This window comes from Toxotes jaculatrix, chromosome 1 (assembly GCF_017976425.1).
Source record: "Toxotes jaculatrix isolate fToxJac2 chromosome 1, fToxJac2.pri, whole genome shotgun sequence".
Taxonomy (NCBI): domain Eukaryota; kingdom Metazoa; phylum Chordata; class Actinopteri; family Toxotidae; genus Toxotes; species Toxotes jaculatrix.
The window spans coordinates 2732563-2753278 of NC_054394.1; the positions used below are offsets into that span (position 1 = coordinate 2732563).

A 20716-nucleotide genomic window follows, 5' to 3' on the forward strand; every position below is an offset into this window, starting at 1 on the left:
TGTCTGTGTGTTATTTGTAATGTCTCTGAACTTTTTATTTTCCCTATGTGAAGCACTTTGATCAACAGCAGGTTGTTTTTAAACTATAAATAAACTGACTTGACATAAAATGCTTCGACCTCAGTGGTCCAGACATGAGACTGCAGGTTGTATGGATCTTTCACAACATTAACACACCAGAGTGTATTAAGATTATTAAATGTATTTGTTCTGCTTTTTGTTTTGCAGACACTGGGATTTAGCTGAGATGGGAGGGTCCTCTGCTCATACCTGCCCATCCAGGCAGAGCCTCCACAAGGCAGAAAGCACTGCGCCTCTCTCCACCCTGCCTGCTGCACCCTCCCCAGTCTTCTTCCTTTGGTTTGTTGCACCAGCACCAACACTCCTCACATTATATCCTTATCTCATCCACACACTTCTAACATAACTGACTACTCTCCTGCTTACACGTCTCACTATTTAATTAGTATGTTTATTCATTAGAGTCAAATTAATTACTTTTGAATGCTGTGTGTCTGTGTGAGGACAAACAGCAGAGCAACTCTTCGTCAGGTGACTGAGGATGTCAAAGCAGGACATGATCAGACTGTGTCAGTGAGAACAGTCCATCAGCAGTTACATACAGAGGGATGTTATAGTAGAGCTGCAGAGCATAAACCCAACGTTACAAAGATGAATGAGAGTTCAGTGGTGTAAAAACACAGGCACTGGTCCACAGAGATGTGGAAAACAGTGATATGAGTCATCTTTTACCATATCCTCCAGAAGTGGGTGGGTGCATGAGTGACGTACCTTTATCTTATGATGAAACAGTTGTATCCTGATGGGGGTGGTCTCTTCCAGGATGACAGTGCCCCGATCCTCAGGGTATGAGAGGTCACTGAAAGGTTTTTTTTTTTTTTTAAAGGAGTATGAAAATGATGTGAATCATATCTGATGACCTTCACAGCCACCAGATCTCAACACCTATGGGAGATTTTGGACCAACCTGTCTGACAGTTCTCTCCACCACCAGCTTCAAAACACCAAATGAGGGAGTATCATTAGAAAGAATGGTGTTCATCACTCAGTAGAGTCCAGAGACTTGTAGAGTTAAGGAGCAGTGATGCTCGCAAATGGTGGCTCAGCACCTCACAGAGACACATTGTTTTTTCCTTTAATTTGTCTCCCATCTGTGAGAACAGGTTGAGGAGCACACTGTAAAGCAACATTAGTTTCTACCTTTGGTTTCGTAAGGATCATTTCAGTTGTTTTCATAGACCATTAAACTCCCTTATTACATGCGCAGTTTACCTTACATTTAATCCTAATTAGAAGAGGTCTAGGGGGGTTATAAGATATAAAACTTTCACATCTGCCTGTAGATTTACACATTTGACTTTCTGATCACGCCCAGTCCTAAAGAATACATTAACATTTAATCCAGCCAGAATTTGTTTCCTTTTTTGTGTTGCACATGTGGTCAACAGTGAGATCCTGCTTCACGTTTTGACAGAGAAGAGAAAGGTGATGAGCACCATCTTGTGGGCAACAGTGGAACTACAGTAAAAAAATGAGTCTCATTATACACCGCCTGGACCCCAAAAAAGTCACCACCTGGATTTAATTAAGCAAATAGGTAAGAGCCTCCTATTGGATAATTACTGCATGGGTGATTATCTTTCAGCTGGCTACAAGTTATTTAACCCCAACTGATGAGTAGTTTCTCATTTCTTAAACAACCATGTTGAAAGACACATCCTGTGGTCCTGTGGATTTTTGACGACAAATTCATTCCTCCTGTTCATGGATGCTACTAGTCTGGCATCTGTGACTCATCTGATCCCAACAAATTTATTTTGGTTTCAAAATAGAATGTGCTGCCAGAATTTATCAGGCTTCTTTTTATGTTCTTTGAGAAAGAGCAACAGTTTTGTTCCTGGTCACTGTAGAGGTTGACTTTATGCAGTGTCCCGCACACTGTCTGATCAGTCACTGAAACACATATTTCTAAACATAATCCTTGCCAGTTCAGAAGTACTCACTTGTTTTTCATTGCAAGGTTGTGTAAATAGTGAATTGTGCATTCCATCATTTTTTTTGAGGACGCCCACTGCACCTCATGAGGTGTTCACAGGTTATTTTATAACCTTGTCCATGTAGTCAGCCTTAACTGGAAGCCACAGGTGTAATCACGTGTGTTGCAGGTTTACCACGTTGCACTGAGGTTGTAATTTGGGGTGTGTTTTCAGTGTAGAGTTCCAAGACTAAAGCACAGACTTTTTAAAGTCCAATGTTTTTGTTGAGTCACACATCCACCTGAATCTCTCTCTATAGTGACATCACCTGATTTCCTCTTTTGCACCCGTCATAATTCATTTGGACACTGCTGGGCTCAACTCACCAGGCTGGAAAACAGCGCACCTTCATTCAAATGTACTTGAATATGCACGTCAGTAAGTGAACGCATCATTGTTTGAATGTCCTTCAGTGTACACATCAGTGAGTGAATGCGTCACTGTTCCAAAGCACTTCAGAAAGTACAAAAGCAATTCAGGACGTACAGCAGGACGTGGACACGTCACTGCTCATACAGCTGCAGAGTTCAGTGCTGTCTTGGATTCTGATTGTTTCTATGGCCTTTGCAGTGAGGAGCTCCACTGCTGAAAGCTTCTGACCTGACTGGTGACAATGGTGATTTGCTGTAGTGCGTTCAGTTAAATTAGTTAACAGATTCATTTGCACTTGTACTGAGAACCTCTAAAAGAAAGACTGATAAAAACAGACATTAAATAAATAACATTAGTTTGCTTTTGAATAAAAGACCGTCCTTATGTAAAGCTGCTATGCAAAGCTGTTGACATACTGTTGAGAAAGCCTCTGTTCCAAGGCTGGATTTTTATTAGTGTATTTTAACAAGGTTTTCTTACATCTGCAGCAGCACCCAGAACTCCTGTTTCACTTTGGCTCACTGTATGTGAAAATGGAAAGAGCTACAGTAATAGATACTGAACCAAACTAAACAACAACACTAAAATTCTGAAAGCACACACTAGAAGAATATGTCTTTCCATCCCTCTCTACATATAGTTTGAATTTGAGCAGACGAATGAATGGTAGTTACAGAAATTAGAGGATATGATGAACTTCTTTTGCCTTGTTAGCAACTGAAATGTCTCCATGTTTCCAGTCACATGATCCAGGTTAAACACATCCTGGACCAATGGGCCCAAAGATAGGTTACCAAACATGCAAAGCTGGAAAATCCACGAAAATCTCCAATTCCCTGGGGCTCCAAAAGTCCTAGGTTCACTGCATGTTAGTTGGTTTTGGTAAAAGATTAACTGCATTTGGACTATATCTTGTGGTCCCATCTTGCAGAGTTGACCTGTGTCAAAATCTAGTTTTAAGATATCATTCTGGTATATGTTGTGCTCATATGGTGCATGTTTAATCAAATTACTACAAACTAACAGACACACAGAAAACCTTCAGTCACGTGGTATTATTCCAGGATCTTGGTGACGTGCTAAGAACTTGGTGACAGGGCACATACACAAATGGTGGTGATGGTGGTGATGGTTCATCTCCCTGTGACCATAAATAAGAGGAGCAAGACAACAGAGTGTTGATATAAAGGCCAGCAGGCCTTGCTGGTTGAAACAGCGAGGTGCAGCAGCTGGGGGAATGTTCCACACAACACCAGCTCTGCACTTCACAAACAATGCGGAACAAATTAGATGTGATGATGAGCACGCAGTGGGGTTTGTGTGTGGTTTGTGTGTGGTTTGTGTGTGGTTTGCTTGTTTGGTTCACTGGTCTCTTTTGACCTGCAGTGCTGTCGAGTGAACTGCTTCCACTGACAACACTGGGGAGGAACAGACAGTCAAAAACATCTCTAAGTCTCTCTGTCCCTGTACGTGTGCGCAGTTCAAAGTGCTGTGAGAACAGCAAGGCTTATTTGAGTTAGGTTATGTTCTAGCATCTGAAGGAATAAATCAGGTTCTGCTTATTTTTCAGTCCATATTCAATGAAATGTATTTCACACTGTTCTGTCTCTCACATCTTCAGCTCCACTGATCACACTGAGCCTGGGTCAGTACACAGTCTTTGAGCGGCAGATGTTCTCTGGTGGAGACAAACATCTAAAGCCGTTCATGTCCTTCTCGTCAGCTGCCAGTCCGTTGCCAAACTTGTGCTCTTCTGCGCCTTCGTCCTCTGTTGAGCTGCTGTCTTCCTCCTCCTCTTCTTCATTGTCACTTCTCTCATCTCTGGTCAGCTGTGACGTGAGAGATACAGAGAAAGAAAGGAGGAATGAGGAGGAAGGTAGAAAAAAGGGAAAATGGTGAGAGAGAGAGAGAGAGAGAGAGAGAGAGAGAGAGAGAGAGAGAGAGAGAGAGAGAGAGAATACAGCAGTTAAATGGTGGAGCCTCTTGGATGCAGATCTGGAACCTGAGCTGCAGCAGAGAACAATGAGCTGGAGTTTTTTTTTGTTGTTGTTCTTGTGAGTGGAAAAAGTGAAGGTTTTTATTTGCTGCTTCCTGTTTTCTGCCTTTCGACTCAGAGTGCCCTCTGATGTGCTGCTCTATCACAAACATGTTTCAGCAATAATTAGGTGTTTATAGCAACTGGTAGTCAGTAATATCTCAGTCTGTTATCAGTGAGTGTGTATTTGTGTTAAAGATAATGTTGAATGTTAGATATTTGCTCCTGGCTGCTTAGTGAACTGTTTCTAATTAAGCAGCTCACAGAGCAGACACATGGTCTGCGTACATATGGTCTGCTCAATGAGTAACAGTGATGGGACTTGTGTACTGAAAGTACTGACAGGTTATCTTGCTGTACTTGTCACACCAACATTTATTACTACTAATGAAACACAATCTGTCATTGTAAAAGGAACAGACACTGTGTTAGCTTCAAACAGGTAAACAGACAGACATAAAGTTGACATAGGTGTGGGAGATATGGCCCTTTAGACATTGGAACAAAGTACTAATGCTATGGTTTTTTTCTGGCATGGACAACCAAAAGTGAGTGTGTAGTGTCAGAATTTGTGCAATATGTTTGTATATTTTTTCTAAGTGTGCAAATCCTATTGTGTTCTGTTTTTGTGTTTTGCTTATCCTAGACTTTGCTTCTGCATCTCACTCACCCCCTTCCAACTCTATCCCTCACACACTGACACAGCTCCACTATCTCCTACACACACACACACACACACACACACCTCTAGTCTGCCACATGCACACTCCTCTGCACCGCTTCCCATGCTGCTCTCCCACATACGCTCACACGCACACTCCCTTACTCTGTCTCTCACGAAGCTCTCCATCAGAGCACAGCCCATCTTGCACCTGTGGTTGTCCTTGACACCACACTAAACCTCAAAGGTATAAGTCCGTCTGTCCCGTACATTATTCCCCACTGTTCCCCATATACTGATGACCATTCTCCTGTCGCTCCCCTTTTGACTCCCCAATATTTTACTCATCTGTTTATGCTCCTGTGAATGTGCAATCCAATGGTGTTGCTTATTTAGCAGCTGATGTTGTTCAGAGTGCATGTGTTGTACTCATGTCATACTCACTCCTACCATACATGTTGCTAATTTTGAGGTAGTCTCAAAAGTTTTTAAAAAAGCAAACAAAAGAGACGAAGCCAGCCAAATTCTAGAAAAAAAAGACAGATTTGACGTAGAATTTGACGCCGGTAAAAATGCACCAACCAGACAAAAGGAAAATGAAAAAAGACATGCCCATTCACACCCAGAAGTGTCCTTGAGATGGATACAACCCCGGGTATATAATGTGATGTATCTTTTGAGATTTTCAGATGCTCCTGCAGGACTTCTCATTCTTGTAGACTCTCTGATCTCCGGCACCTGATTGACTTGCATTTTTCTCTGAAGAAGATTTGAACATTTTTTCAAGAAGAAAAAACACTTAAGAGAGATAAGATTAAGGTGTGGGGACTCAGCCGGACCTGGACCCAGCTTCAACTGGCCCTTGACTGGGTCTATTGCCTGGCCTGAAAAATCCACATCAAGTGCACCTGAAATGTTGGCAACTACAGGAAGCATGGGGGTGTATTTCTAGAGGCCATAGAGTATTTTGTCATTTAATTTGAAGGGACTTGTCCAAATAAGTTTGGCTAAGCTTGGGATTTGTTTCTAACCTGTTGGAACATCTGACTGCTGGTGTTTCTTGGCCCATCTTGACTTTTTTTTTAGTAATATACCCAGATCTGAGCTTTTAATTTGGTGAGTACAGTGTAGCTACTAACAGAAATGACTGTAAAAACCTCAAAAATGAAACCAGTAATAAAACAGAACTAGATGTCTGAGTACTGCCTTACTGAAGTCTATTTATGTTCATGAATTTCAGTAGTTATGGTTAAGCAGGATTGCTACCTCTGTATAAATAGGCTTCACAGTATTCTGCACAACACATTGGAGCTACGACAGCTACAATACAGAGATGGCAAGTACGGACAAGAATAACTGTGGCTGGTCAGTTTGGGTTGCAAACATCTAACAAAGCCATTACACATTAAACTGGTTCAATGCAGACACCTCACTATGAATTAATGTATGTAAACACAGAGATTTCACAGCAGCTTAATCAAAATTGTGTTTTGTGATGACTCAGTGCTCTGTCTAGACCAAATTGCCAAGTAAATATTTCACAGCCATTAAAAAGAGATTTGGAAGTTTTGATAGATGATAGATGATCCTTAATGAGCAGACTTACAGTGCCAAAGATGAATTTCCTGACCATGCAGAGAATGAGGTAGGCCCAGAATATGTGCAGACAGAGGAGGACCACCAGCATCACATTGAAGAAGTAGTAGCCAAAGAAGGCAGGGTAATGGTGGACGGGGTAAACCCAGGTACAGTGGATCAGCCTGAAACAGAACAGAAGCAAGTGAAAACCTCTGATATCTAATATCCAGCATCCTGACCTGTGTCCTGTTATTATGTTGTATTGTGTTATAATGAGAGATGTTGCTTTTTTTTTTATTAAAGTATTTTCTGGGCACTTTTGCCATCATCTGTGAGGGTCAGACTTGAACTGCAGGGGGTGTTGCAGTTTTGGTCATCATCTTAAATGCCTCGACCACCAGGATACCCCAGACAAGAGTTTGAATTAAACACCTTAACTGAATTATACAGCTAATGCTGGTCTGCACCAACAGCTGTGGACCAACATTAGCTTTGAAGTTTGAAAATGCGATTATCCTGCTCAGGCCAATAAACACTGTTCATGATGTTAGTTGTCTAAACAACATGAACCATGTCATATTCTAAACATTTCCTACACTATGAGGCACACCCTGCTTTATCACACTACACGATGAGATTAGAGCAGAGGGATGGCAGCAGTGCTCAGTGTGCTGTTAGATTCAATGGTCCTGCTTGTTGCAGAGCAGCATAAACATCACTATATCTGCCAGTGTTAACAGTGACTGCTGTAACAGCAACTGCTGTTGTTTGAATTGTGTTCAAGCAACATCATATACCTACACTGAAAAAAATGTTTTGTTGAATTTACTCAATTTTAATGTTGTAAGTGGTTGCACACAATACATTCATCTAAATCCAGACATATTTTTTAAGTTGGCTGTACTTAATATTTTTGAGTAATTTTAATTAAATTATGTAAGCAGTTTCAGCACAAAAATTCTGAGTATTTGTTACTCTGATTTCCTTAGTAATTCTAACTAAGCCCATGTTTCATTTACTTAAATTCATTATGTAATTCATATATTGTGGTTAGCTAATTTGTTATTGTGTTTTAAATTAAATTGTTTTGTTCTACATATGTAAAATCTTTTAATTCGATTCACAATTTTATTTAAAACAATCAAAATGCATATGTAGATGTGGGGGTGGCTGAGAAACCCGGTATACAACAATGAGTTGTGGCAGTGTGGAGCAATTCCCAATTCCATTTTATTTGACAAAATAAAATGGAGTCTTGTTCAAAAACTCCACAGTAAAAAATGCACATTGGGCCAACCAGAAAGATAAAAGTAAGCAAAAATGGGAGGATTCTCAAGAGCACTTCTCAAGAAGAATCAAAATAATACAGAACAAAAGAATTCGCTCTAAACTGCCTTTCTGGTTATACCCTTAAAGTTTGGGCCCATGGCAGGAGCTATAATCTGGAGCTGTGTTCAGGAGCTGTGCTTCCCTCCTTTAGGCTCTGGCCACCACAGCCTCCTCACTTTTATACTGGTGGACTGCACCAAGAAATCAATATCAATTATCTCTTCCAGCACACTTACAATAATCCCAATACTAAATAACATATTATCAAATAGAAGTTCAGTTAAACTTACTTTAAAAACACATATTTCTTTTTAAACAAGATACTTATACAGGTCATTTCACCACAAAAGACAAAACACCCCTCTCACTCTACCACACTTGGTTTCTTCCCCTGTGAATCCCCCTATTTAACCAAATGGACCACTCCAGCTCAGGTTTGGCTGTTCCTGGTCTGACAGAGGAAGAAGTGCAACAAAGGAGACAGGTCAACACAATTTAAATTCAAAAAATCAAATACACGATCACAGTGTGACTTCTCTCCTTCACCCCCTCCTCCAAATGTTCATACCACACACATCACCACCAGTACTTCACACCAGGATCAACATACTGATAAAATCTACCTGAGAAAGAGCACATGTAAGGCACATGTGTAGCACATGTACCTTACTTTAGTGCACGGGGTCTCCCTGTGACAGTAGCATAAAACAATTTAATTATTTTGATTCTTCTTGAGAAGTGCTCTTGAGATTTTTTTTTCCTCTTTTTTTGCTTACTTTTATCTTTCTGGTTGGCCCAATGTGCATTTTTCACTGAAGTTTTTGAACAAGCTCCTTGGTGGCAAGGCACCGGGGGTGGATGAAGTTCGTCCCGAGTACCTCAAGTCCCTGGATGTTGCAGGGCTGTCTTGGCTGTAACATCGCGTGGCGGTCGGGGACAGTACCCCTGGAGTGGCAGACAGGGGTGGTGGTCCCTCTTTTTAAGAAGGGGGACCGGAGAGTGTGCTCCAACTATAGGGGGATCACACTTCTCAGCCTCCCTGGGAAAGTCTATGCCAGGGTGCTGGAGAGGAGGATTCGGCCGATAGTCGAACCTCGGATCCAGGAGGAACAATGCGGTTTTCGTCCTGGTCGTGGAACACTGGACCAGCTCTATACTCTCCATAGGGTGCTCGAGGGTTCATGGGAGTTCGCCCAACCAGTCCACATGTATTTCGTGGATCTGGAGAAAGCGTTCGACCGTGTGCCTCGTGGGGTCCTGTGGAGGGTGCTCTGGGAGTATGGAGTCCGGGGCCCTCTGCTAAGGGCTGTCAGGTCTCTGTACGACCGGAGCAGGAGCTTAGTTTGCATTGCCGGCAGTAAGTCAGACCTGTTTCCAGTGCATGTTGGACTCCGGCAGGGCTGCCCTTTATCACCGGTTCTGTTCATAATTTTTATGGACAGGATTTCTAGGTGCAGCCAGGGGCCGGAGGGAGTCCGGTTTGGGGATCACAGGATCTCATCCCTGCTTTTTGCAGATGATGTTGTCCTGTTGGCTCCGTCAAACCAAGACCTTCAGCATGTACTGGGGCGGTTTGCAGCCGAGTGTGAAGCAGCTGGGATGAGAATCAGCACCTCCAAGTCCGAGGCCATGGTTCTTGACTGGAAAAGGGTGGCTTGCCCTCTCCGGGTTGGAGGAGAGTTCCTTCCTCAAGTGGAGGAGTTTAAGTATCTTGGGGTCTTGTTCACGAGTGGGGGAAGGACGGAGCGTGAGATTGACAGGCGGATCGGTGCAGCTTCCGCAGTAATGCGGTTGATGTACCGGTCCGTCGTGGTGAAGAAGGAGCTGAGCCGAAAGGCGAAGCTCTCAATTTACCGGTCGATCTACGCTCCTACTCTCACCTATGGACATGAGCTTTGGGTCATGACCGAAAGGACAAGATCTCGGATACAAGCGGCCGAGATGAGTTTCCTCCACAGGGTGGCTGGGCGCTCCCTTAGAGATAGGGTGAGGAGCTCGGTCATCCGGGAGGAGCTTGGAGTGCGGCCGCTGCTCCTCCACATCGAGAGGGGCCAGTTGAGGTGGCTCGGGCATCTATTCAGGATGCCCCCTGGACGCCTCCCTAGGGAGGTGTTCTGGGCATGTCTCGCCAGGAGGAGGCCCCGGGGAAGACCTAGGACACGCTGGAGGGACTATGCCTCTCGGCTGGGCTGGGAACGCCTCGGGGTTCCCCCGGAAGAGCTGGAGGAAGTGGCCAGGGAGAGGGAAGTCTGGGCGTCCCTGCATAGACTGCTGCCCCCGCGACCCGGCCCCGGATAAGCGGCAGATAATGATGATGATGATGAAGTTTTTGAACAAGACTCTAATTTTGTCAAATAAAATGGAATTGGGAATTGCTCCACACTGCCACAACTCATTGTTGTATACCGGGTTTCTCGGCCACCCCCTCATCTACATATGCATTTTGATTGTTTTAAATAAAATTGTGAACTGAATTAACATATTTTACATATGTAGAATAAAACAATTTAATTTAAAGCACAATAACAAATTATGTAACCACAATATATGAATTACATAATGAATTTAAGTAAATTAAACATGGGTTTAGTTAGAATTACTAAGGAAATACAAAAAAGTAACAAATGCTCAGAATATTCGTGCCGAAAGTGCTTATTTAATTTATTTGAAATTACTAGTTCAGCCAACTTAAAAAATATGTCTGGATTTAGATGAATGTATTGCGCGCAACCACTTTCAACATTAAAATTGAGTAAATTCAACAAAACATTTTTTTCAGTGTATATGTCTGTTTGCAGATTTAATTTATTGTCATTCCACCTTAACTGAGCCTGTAAATATAATCAAACCCAGTTAAACTTCAACTTTAAATGAATTTGCTTGTTTATGTAAACAGCTAAACTCACTATTTAGTCCAGCTAAGTGTTTACTGAATTATACAGCAGTGACAATGAAAGAGGCATATTTACCTTTTTACACACACACACACACGCACGCACGCACACATACACACCTCATTTATCAGCTTACCAGAATGGAAAGATGATCAGCCGTGTTACCATAAACACTATGGCAAACAGAACAAAAAGAGTTTTGCAGCTTTTCTCCCATTTGGCATAGTTGAATAATTTGGCAGACTAAAAGAAAAGGAGTTGTACTGTTAATTAACCACATTTAAAAACACAGAGCAAGTTCAAACTGAACCACAGTCCATCTTCTGCAGTTTATCATAAACCAGCCAGGCATCCACTGGAATTACATTCATTTTGGACAAATATGCCGCACACTTTTTGTCCTGTGCTAACATCCAGTACCGATGCAGGAAGTTGTGGGTCCTAAACACCTACGTGTGTAAACACCAACCGTTACGCTTCAATACCATTGGCTGGTGATACAGGAGTGGCTTTATACACATTAGGAACCATCCCTTTCGTGTGGGTGAGTTATACAGGGCTACATTTGGAACTACATTCTACTGTTGTACATTTATTTTTATTACTAATAACACTACTACTACCTAATACAACCACTACTTCCACTAATAATAAATATTATAGAAAGAGAAAATTTTACACATATTGGTACAGAACATAATCAGGGCTTTTGCAGGTTCATCCAGCATCAGCTGTGACTGACCTCCAGTAAAACATCAGAGGCATCATGGCAGAGCATGACCAGCGTTCCAACACGAATGTAGTTGACACACCAGGAAAACGATAAGAGGATCAGTGTGGCCAAGTGGTGGATGATTTGCTCCTTAAAGTCCTGAAGGAGGGAAAATAAAATCACCTCATCAATATATGGAGAACACTTACAGTCTTTACCAGACTGCTAAGCAAAACTCTCACTAGCACCACTGAGAGACTACAGTGATACTTACATCCCCCCAGTATGAAACTGTCAGAATAAGCAACATTCATACTGATGATTTAGCTTTTCTTACCATTACCTAGTGGTTTTATTGTTAGTGAAGCAAAAACTGTTCCACCCCCATCTACTTGCCCATTCTGAATGAGGGCAGGTGGGTGCTGTGCTAGTGGCCGCTTATGAGCTGCTGCATTTTCAGAAGTTTTACTGTGCATGCTGGTAGCCCTGCCAGATTGGTGTTACTGTAGGCAAAGTGTATTTACAAGAAGCTGAGTGACATACTAAGATGAGACACATCACATTTTTTGTGATTAAGCTAATCATAGAATCAAATTTATTTATTTATTTTGTGTGTATGTGTGTTTGTGTTTGAGAATGTGTGTACATTTAGACCCGCTCCTGATCAGGTGTACCAACAAATCTTGGTGGTACACAGGTATGTAGTGAGGACACATTCCCTTTAAAATTTTTATGGATGTTTTGATGATCCACCGACCCACTGATGTGGCAGGTTGCTTTGTTTCTGCTTGACAGATGTGTAAAAAGATTGACTGAGATTGTATATATTGATCCACAGATTTGGGCAAACACTAATAATCTTTCATATGTGGAGACTGTGTGTTAAATCTAATGAAAGTAAAAGAGGAAACAATTTCAAATTAGGATTACAAGAGCAAGAAGGGAGTTTGTACATGAGGAGTGTCATAGATTTAACTAAGTGTAAGTTTTGGCCTCAAACAATCACAACTCACCTTTCTCTTGACATCAAAGGCAATGCTGAAGAGAAGAGAGCCGTAGAAGCTCATCTCCAAAATATAATACCAGTACTGAGACTCCAGCATGGACTGCAGACAGAAAGAGACACAGAAACAGAGACAGAGTCAGAGAGAGATGGACACCATGTAACCTGAAGCTACAGTGAAACTCAGTCACACAGACAGAAGGACTGTCCCTTAAGGCTGTACTCTTTGTCTGAAGCCCTTTAGCTGGAAGGAAGGAATGGTAGAAGAATCTGTTGTTCACTCTGAGACACCCTCTCCCTCTCTGCTCCATATTTCAAAGGCAAGTGCAACCTGATAATGAAGCCATGGGATCATATACACTCCCATCACAGCCTGTTAGGCTGAATGATGTCATAGTAGTTGTAATGAAGGTCCCTTTCAAATAGAATTAAAGCCAGTCTGTGAGCCAGACTCACATTCCTACCACACATGAAAACTACAACACAGCCCTGTTTCTAAGTAAAGATGAACGTGTTTCGTCTTCACTAATTTGAAAAGTTTTATGGAGAAGAGAGGCTGTTAAATGGAATTTACCTGAGAAGACCGCTGCTACTGTTTGGTAACACCAAAATTATATTTTTAAATTATTGTTAAACAAGACTTGATAAGTCACCCTGAGAAATAGGTTGTGTCTTTATGGTGCATCATAGTGACAGTATTCAGTACTTTATTGTCTGATTGTATTGTTAAAGAATTGCACTGAACTTTTGGTTTATTGATCTGTTGGTCATCTGACATGATGCATTAAGCCAGGGATGTCAATGCAGAAACTAAAATCAAAGCAAAACTGAGAAGTGCAAAGAAATAAAAAAAAGAAACGACAGGCAGTAGAGTCACTGCAAAGCTGAAGCTGACTGAAGCAAATCACATTTTTTTTACCATTTCACAGTGTGGCTCTTCGTCATGTTTTGGAATTTTTGGTTGCAATTGTTGTATGATTGGTTTGCAATCCTACATTTCTTTATTTTTTTTATAACTGACAAAATTAACCCCACTCTAAAACTTTAGTATACTGTGCATAATTTTAATGATGGAGAGCACTTACAATTGAGAAGTAAGAAAATGAAGTTTACCTTAAGATACAAGTATGAAAACTAAACTCAGAAGGTAACTAATATCTGCCCAATGGGTGCAAATGTTTAACGGTTGAAAACTGAGTTTATCTGATGTCCATCAGTTTTGTTGGCTCAGATTTATTGGAAACCCACAACTGTTCATATCTGATATAAAATACCATCCGTGAACAGACACATGCAGTACATCCCTGCTCCCTTTGATCAAATCAGAATCCCTCCTCGCTCCTCCAAGGGATCACGCATCCCTTTGGGGGTTTATTTTTATAGTGTATTCATTTAGACAGGACACAGTGGAAGATTTCAACTTAGAGCCAATCAAACAGTTACTCAGATGAATTAGAGGAAGCAGAAGAAGAGAAAAAAGCTTTGCACTGAATGAAATTTAAGGTCAGGACACTAAGGTCAGAGGTATGACTAACAGATTAAATAAATCTCTGAGGTTAATATGGTGAAGTACACAAACCTGCTTTGGAAAACCTGTCCATACTTCCCGAGTGTCATAAAACCATTCTTTCTGCCAAAAGAGAAGAAAATGTTAGAAGAGTAAAGCTTTCATCGAAGACTTTAAACTTTTCAAACTAACCACAGCTGCCTTGATGTTTCTGGCTGAGATGGACTCATGCTCCCGTCATATAAGCTACTCACATCATACAGTGCTGCTATTCCTCCGATGAACGCCAACAGGTAGAAGACAAACCTCCAACTGTAGGAAGCAGAGGGACAACTTATATAGACTATGGCTCTTGTAGGTAATACATTATTATTATCATAATAAACACACACACACACACACAGTACTGACCTGGCCTCTCTGAACTTCTTCAGGACTCCAGGACGGTCCTGACTGCGTCTTCTCCTGAACCAGCGCTCAACTTGCCTCACTGACAAACTGCTTTTCTTAGACAGCCCATCAGTGTCTGCCTGGAAGGGAGCGGACACAATCAGACGGTTTAAAGTGAGATTCTACGCTCAGAATATTTTTCCTTAAATCATCAACAAGACTGGAGGTGTAACGGAATCAGTGAAATGTGATCAGCTCCTTTTGATCCAATAATAACTGGCTGCCAAAAGAAGAGCCCTTGTTGCTCTTGTTGCTGTCATTGGCCAGAGAAAAGCCCATTGCAGTAACTGACTGGATGTTATAAAGCATGTACCAGGATTTCAGCACTGTATAAGATAAGCAGTGTAACAAGAATGTTACCAAATCTACCTTCTGTCATTTAGACAGTTCTTAGTTAACTAAGAACTGAAACCCAAAATGTACATAGTAGTGTGTTCTGAGCTCAGGTTTGAACCAGTAAGTTACTCTGTAATACTCAGGCATCTGATGGCTCATTTGGTTCTTCTGGACTCTGTTTGGCAAAACTGAAAACGACTAGCAGAGCTGACAAGGCTGTCAGCAATAAAGCTGATTGTATAATATGTAATGTTTCATACTGCTGGAAAAAATAAGAGCCAGGAAGCTGAAGCCCCTCCATATCTACTGTAGATCTGAAATGTACACCCTGTAGTTTCATGTTTTCATTCACTCATTCATTTGAGTGGGATTTGACTGTTCATTGTTTACCTGAGCAGGATTCCTACTCTGAGTAGTGTAGTAGAGTTCCAGGATGGGGTGGTCTTCTGCTTTCAGATGGACCCTCTGCTTGATCCCAGCAGAGACTGCGAGTGGTGTTGCTATCCACCTGGAACACAGTAAATACACACAGGGTTCAGCAATGTCAGTAACAGTAGAGAAAAGACAGTATATGATGAATAAGATTTAGTTTTTCTGAGATGTTACATGAAGCATGAATAATAAATACATTTAAAAACAGTTTATTATTGACTATCATCATCATTATGATTATGATTATAATCATTATTATTATTAGTGTTAGTAGTAGTAATATTAAGCATGGTATACTGGGTTTTAAAGTGAAGGACCATTACAGGGGTTTTGTACTTATCCAGATTCTATAAATCATGTTCATGAGTTTTAGAAGTGTGTAATAAGTAGTATTTTTATGTTTTTTCCAACCCAGGTTCATATCTTGCGTCTCACATGTGGCTATATACTATAGGATAGGATACAAAAATTCATGGTTAAAGTGAGAATATGTAACTTCTAAAAGAAGAGAAAACACAATCTTCCTATTACAAACTCTTGAGCAATAAAACATCCTTATTCAGTTAAGGATGATGTAATGAAACCTTAGATAGACAGTGCTGATGTGTGATTGATATTACAGAGACTGGTACACCAAGGTTGAGAATTTGTCATTGTCCTCTAATTGTCACTTGTGGTCACCGTGGTTACACAGAGTTACTCTAAGGTGAGGGAATGATGTAGTTTGGTTAAATATTGAAAAAGTAAATGGTTCCTACCTCCTGCTTGAAGTCAGTGTTGACTTTTTTAAATGTTTAAAGAAGACAGATGCCATCTTTCCCTCACCTTGACCAGGTTTTCTAAGTTGCATTAACAAATCCATTAAAAACTCAGAGATATATTAAGGCTTCGATACACACACTTTGATGTACTTTTGGTAATGTATTACCACATGGGGGACCAGGTGCACAGAGCCTGGATCTTACCTTTCAAACAGGTATCTGATGAATAAGAAGACAAAGGCGTAGGGGACAGTGACGTAGAGATGTGAGGCTTTGGCATAGACCCGGTCATCTCTGTCCACCAGGTCTGTCCATGTCAGGTTCACTGGCAGCCACAATCTGTCCCACCAGAACCACTCATACAGCGTGTGAAACATCCCTCCACCCCAACAGAGCCTCCAGGTCCTACAAACACAACAAGGGGTGAGTGAGCTCAAAGTAACCGGGGCACACAGAGGACTGTCTTTTGAGCTCAGTGTCCAAGCACTCCAGTGCTTTGGTTTGAACACCAAATTATAAAACAAGCATGTACGGGAACAGAAAGGGACTTAAATCAAAGTTCTCGAAGTATAACAGAGGTAGAATATGTAACATAGATGCCACAGATGAAAAATGTGGCTGCTCCAGTGACTCAGGTAAAGGCCATGATGTTGCAACCTCGTGGGTTTGATACCTGAGTGGGAAGCAGGAGAAGCTTTCATTACAGTGTAAATGCTGTTGTGTTTGGACAGTTTCATACAAACATGCTTCTCCCCTTAACTCTGTGCAAATTCCTCTGTGTCTGACAGTGCACATTGACCATCCATTCAGAAATACCTTTCAGTTATTTACAGATTATTACACTGCGTAATGACAAAAGGGTAAACATTTAACAGTGAGATATTTGTCAGGACGGAGGTAGGGGTATGGTAATATTCCACAAAGAGGCTACAACGAGCAGACTGTAGTCACAGATGCTACAGTTAATGTAGTGTGTATGAAGGTCTGTTTCCTAAACAAATATTGACCCAGTGATCCCTCCCTTATTCTCAAGATCAGCTCCCACGCCTTTTTTTTAATAGCCCTCTCTCTCCCTCTCTCTCTCTCTCGCTCTCTCTCTCTCACACACACTGTAAAAAAGCTGACAATAAAAACCTGGGTTGCAGCCTGGCAACACATCCCAGGACAAAGCATTTAATAATAAGTCATTGTGTGATGAATGCGTTTGTGCGAATGTGCGTGTTTTTATATCCTGGTGGGGACTTAAACCAGAATACACACTCGTCCCTGGGGACCTATGCCACTGTGGGTCCCCATAGGCAGAGACTGCTTTTTGAGGGTTAAGACTTGGTTTCAAGGTTCAGGTTACAATTAGGTTGAGGTCAGGGTTAAGGTAAAGCTTATGTTTAGGCATTTAGTTTTGATGGTTAAGGCTAGGGAATGCATTATGTCAGTGAGAATAGTGAAACAAGATTGTGTGCATATACGTGTTCTGCTGGGAGATAAAATAACATGTACAGAGGCAGTAGGCAGTAGTTTGGTGGTTTATCAGCCCTCTCCCCCTCATTCCCAGGACCCTCTGTGCAACAGGAGGACAAACTGACTGTTAGTACAGCCACTCAGTGAAAACACCAGGTGGATATGCTGCAGATGTGATCCAGAACGCCCTGACCAGAAAAACAAGAATCTGTTGTTTGTTCAAATGCTCAAAACTACAACACAGTTTATGTTTTGCTGTGAGACAACCTCTTGTGGTAACATGAGTAATAACTGTCCTGTGCATTGTGCTGGTGAATCCAATACAACCAAGGCTGGATATTTAGTTATTGTCTTGTCACTTTCAGAGAACTGTGACTCATAGATGCCATGTAATGAAGTGGGCCTTGCTGAACCCATCAAAAAAAGTAATGCTTCGAAACTTGAACTTATAATTGTGATGTTCTAAGTCAAATCTATGAGATGTTGAAGTGTTATCATGACTTACTATGAATGAAAACATGAGAACATTACAGTTTGTGTATTTTCCTGGTGGGATGGGCTCTTACAGTACCTGTGGTTATGATTTGTTTTTGTGATGTAACATGAGCTGAATCATGTTACGTTGGTACATTGGTCAAAGCCAGGTGCTGCGCTGTTCTATAACTACAGTGGAGGGCTCATTAGAGCTGGCAAATGCCAGAAAAACAGAGAATCCCACACAACGTGCAGACTGATGTATTCAGAAATGCATCATTATAAGTGTAACAGTATGATTTGTTAGTTCAGTTCCAGTTGTAGCAGAATGTTTGAGTTTCTCTCTATCGTCTCAGAGAACGAGCTGAAGTCAGAGTCTGTCAGCATCAGATTATTCAGCACAGGAGCAGCCTTTCGTAGCAGTGTCAGTGCTGATGTGTTTACTTCTGACCAGATCAGTACATCAGCTTCAACTTGTTGAACTGGGGTGAGTGATAGTGATAGTGTGGTCCTGGCTTTTTTCACTGCAGACACAGGATCTCTTAACCATCTCAATAGGAACCTTTACAGACACACTGGCAAAGAGGCTCTGCATTATGTGTGTGGCTCATCCTGATGGAGGTCTTTCTGTTACCACAATACTGTAGAAGTATTTCCACTGAAATCCGCTAGGGATTCACTCAGTGACGTGCCTGACAAAACGTGTTCAGCCTGCATGTTGTACAGACAACTGTCTGTCTAACATCTCCTCTAACTGACTCAAAACATCAACAGTCAGCTGTTTTGAGCACAAAATAAGTAAGCACACCTTTAAGTTTTTAGACAGCAGTAACACAACATGTAAAAGCACAAAGTAAAACTACTTCTAAATGTCCCACTGAAATTAATTTACCCCTGAAAGTCTCAGTGGAAACATCCAAGTACAAATTCAGAAAAAATAATAAAGAATAAAGAATAAAAACCTCTAAAAAATGGTCATGACGTCAGGCTCTCTTGACTTGTCCATTAGCTGTTGTTTGTTTAGTGCTTTGAGTGACATCTAAGGAGATTTGCCTCCAGTCAAGGTACTCGTCATTCCACTCGTCATTTTCATAGCCGCTGGCCCTGCAAAGGTTACCCAGCGATACAGATCTGTCAAACTGAGACAGAAAACAGTTCTCAAACATCTTACACTAATCTTAGCCCAAACTCTTCAGTTTCAAGTAGGCAGACCACACAACCTGGATCTCACAGGATCCTTGTGTTGATCTTTCTGAGAACAGGGACTTCACTATTTCCAGCTCAGCCGTGATAAAGTTCATCCAGTCTGAGAGTAAATTTCACTGACTGCAGGATCCTCCGATCAGGTCCCCACTGGCAACCTTGTACCTCTAACTTCAGCACAGGGAATCATTTTTACACCAGGATAGAAAGCTTGGAAGTGTCACTCATATTCAAGCTAAAAACAAGCAGCTCACAGATCCAAGGTCACAGGAAAACTGAGGCTTACCTTTCCACTGTCAGTGGCACCAGATAGAGCAGGTGAGGGCTGTTGTTTCCACACCAGCTGACTGCTGTGTTTGCTACGGGAAGTGAACACGGATGGTAAAATCCTCTATTCCCCCACTACAACAAGCAAGCCAGCCACTCTCTCTCTTTGTTTGACATACTTTAGGGTCACACCCAGTCCAGTCACAATTACCTGGGAAGGGTTTTTTTTTCTCCCCTCCAGGAAGTAGAGAAAGGCCAGTGGATTGTCACAACACAGAAACGCTTTTTTTTCTCCCTGCCCTCAGGGGATCAAATAACCTTGTTTGTACTGTGTTCTTGATAAAGTACAAAAGCAAGCTCTCCCACAAAGCAAACCTTCCTGGGACAGAAGAAGCAAATGGGAAATTATGTTGACTTTAAAAAAAATGTCAATGGATTGACTTGTACAGGAAATAAATACACTGGCATACAGTATGTACTATAGTAGTGTTTAACAATAACTGCTTTCAGCTCGTACACTTCAGCTGACACTTCAACTCCTATTACTGCTTACATTTCAAATAACAGTGTTTTCAGGTCTTACAGCTGAACTCACAGCTCTTTTCTGTTCTTGAATTTTAAGTCACTCTCAAACTTTCACTTCAACTAAAACTTTCAGCTTTAACTCAGGATTTACACATAAAATTCTCACTCACCTTCATTCAGCCCTGACACTTAAACTGAAACTACAACTCGTGTCATGTAGACCTCTATGATGAAACCGTTACAGGTCATAGATCAGGGCAAGGGTATAAATTCATTTCTAAAGCTTTGAGCGTTCAGGAGCACAGTGACCTTAATAATTGTGAAATGGAAGAAATTTGGAACCACCTTTCCCTAAAGCTAGCTGTCTGGCTAAACTGAGTACCCGAACAGCCTTGACCACAAGGACGACCATCTCAGCAGCGCTCCATCGGGCCTTTATGGGAGAGTGGCTAGACAGAAGTCACTTTGAGTAAAAGGCATGATAACATCTGTGAAGAAACCTGAAGATGGCAGGGTGAGAGGATCTGTCAGGAAGAATGGGATGAACTGCCCAGATTGAGGTGTGCAAAATAAAAGATTTCATTTTTTGACTTTCAGTAAATTTACAACAAAATTCTCCAAACATGTTTTCACTTTGTCATTTTCAGTTATTTAATGTAGAC

General features: G+C 41.5%; 1 protein-coding gene across 1 annotated transcript; it reads right to left on the minus strand.

Annotated features, from left to right (window-relative positions):
- Positions 1–2875: 2875 nt before the first annotated feature.
- Positions 2876–19692, minus strand: cers3a (ceramide synthase 3a). Its single transcript, XM_041042643.1, has 11 exons — positions 19549–19692; positions 16332–16532; positions 15325–15442; positions 14560–14678; positions 14403–14460; positions 14221–14271; positions 12652–12744; positions 11669–11797; positions 11063–11169; positions 6732–6885; positions 2876–4258 (listed from the first exon to the last, which is right to left on the minus strand). Exons 2-11 carry the CDS (start codon positions 16502–16504, stop codon positions 4076–4078), a joined length of 1185 nt encoding a protein of 394 aa, XP_040898577.1. The 5' UTR covers positions 16505–16532; positions 19549–19692; the 3' UTR covers positions 2876–4075.
- Positions 19693–20716: the final 1024 nt, after the last annotated feature.

Excerpts from the sequence above, each read along its gene's own strand:
- cers3a (XM_041042643.1), bottom strand. The coding sequence starts at position 16,504 with ATGTTTCACACGCTGTATGAGTGGTTCTGGTGGGACAGATTGTGGCTG. Across the intron at positions 14,272-14,402 it reads GAATAGCAGCACTGTATGAT|AAAGAATGGTTTTATGACAC; the intron begins GTGAGTAGCTTA and ends CTCTTTTGGCAG. Across the intron at positions 12,745-14,220 it reads GGACAGGTTTTCCAAAGCAG|TCCATGCTGGAGTCTCAGTA; the intron begins GTTTGTGTACTT and ends TTCTGTCTGCAG.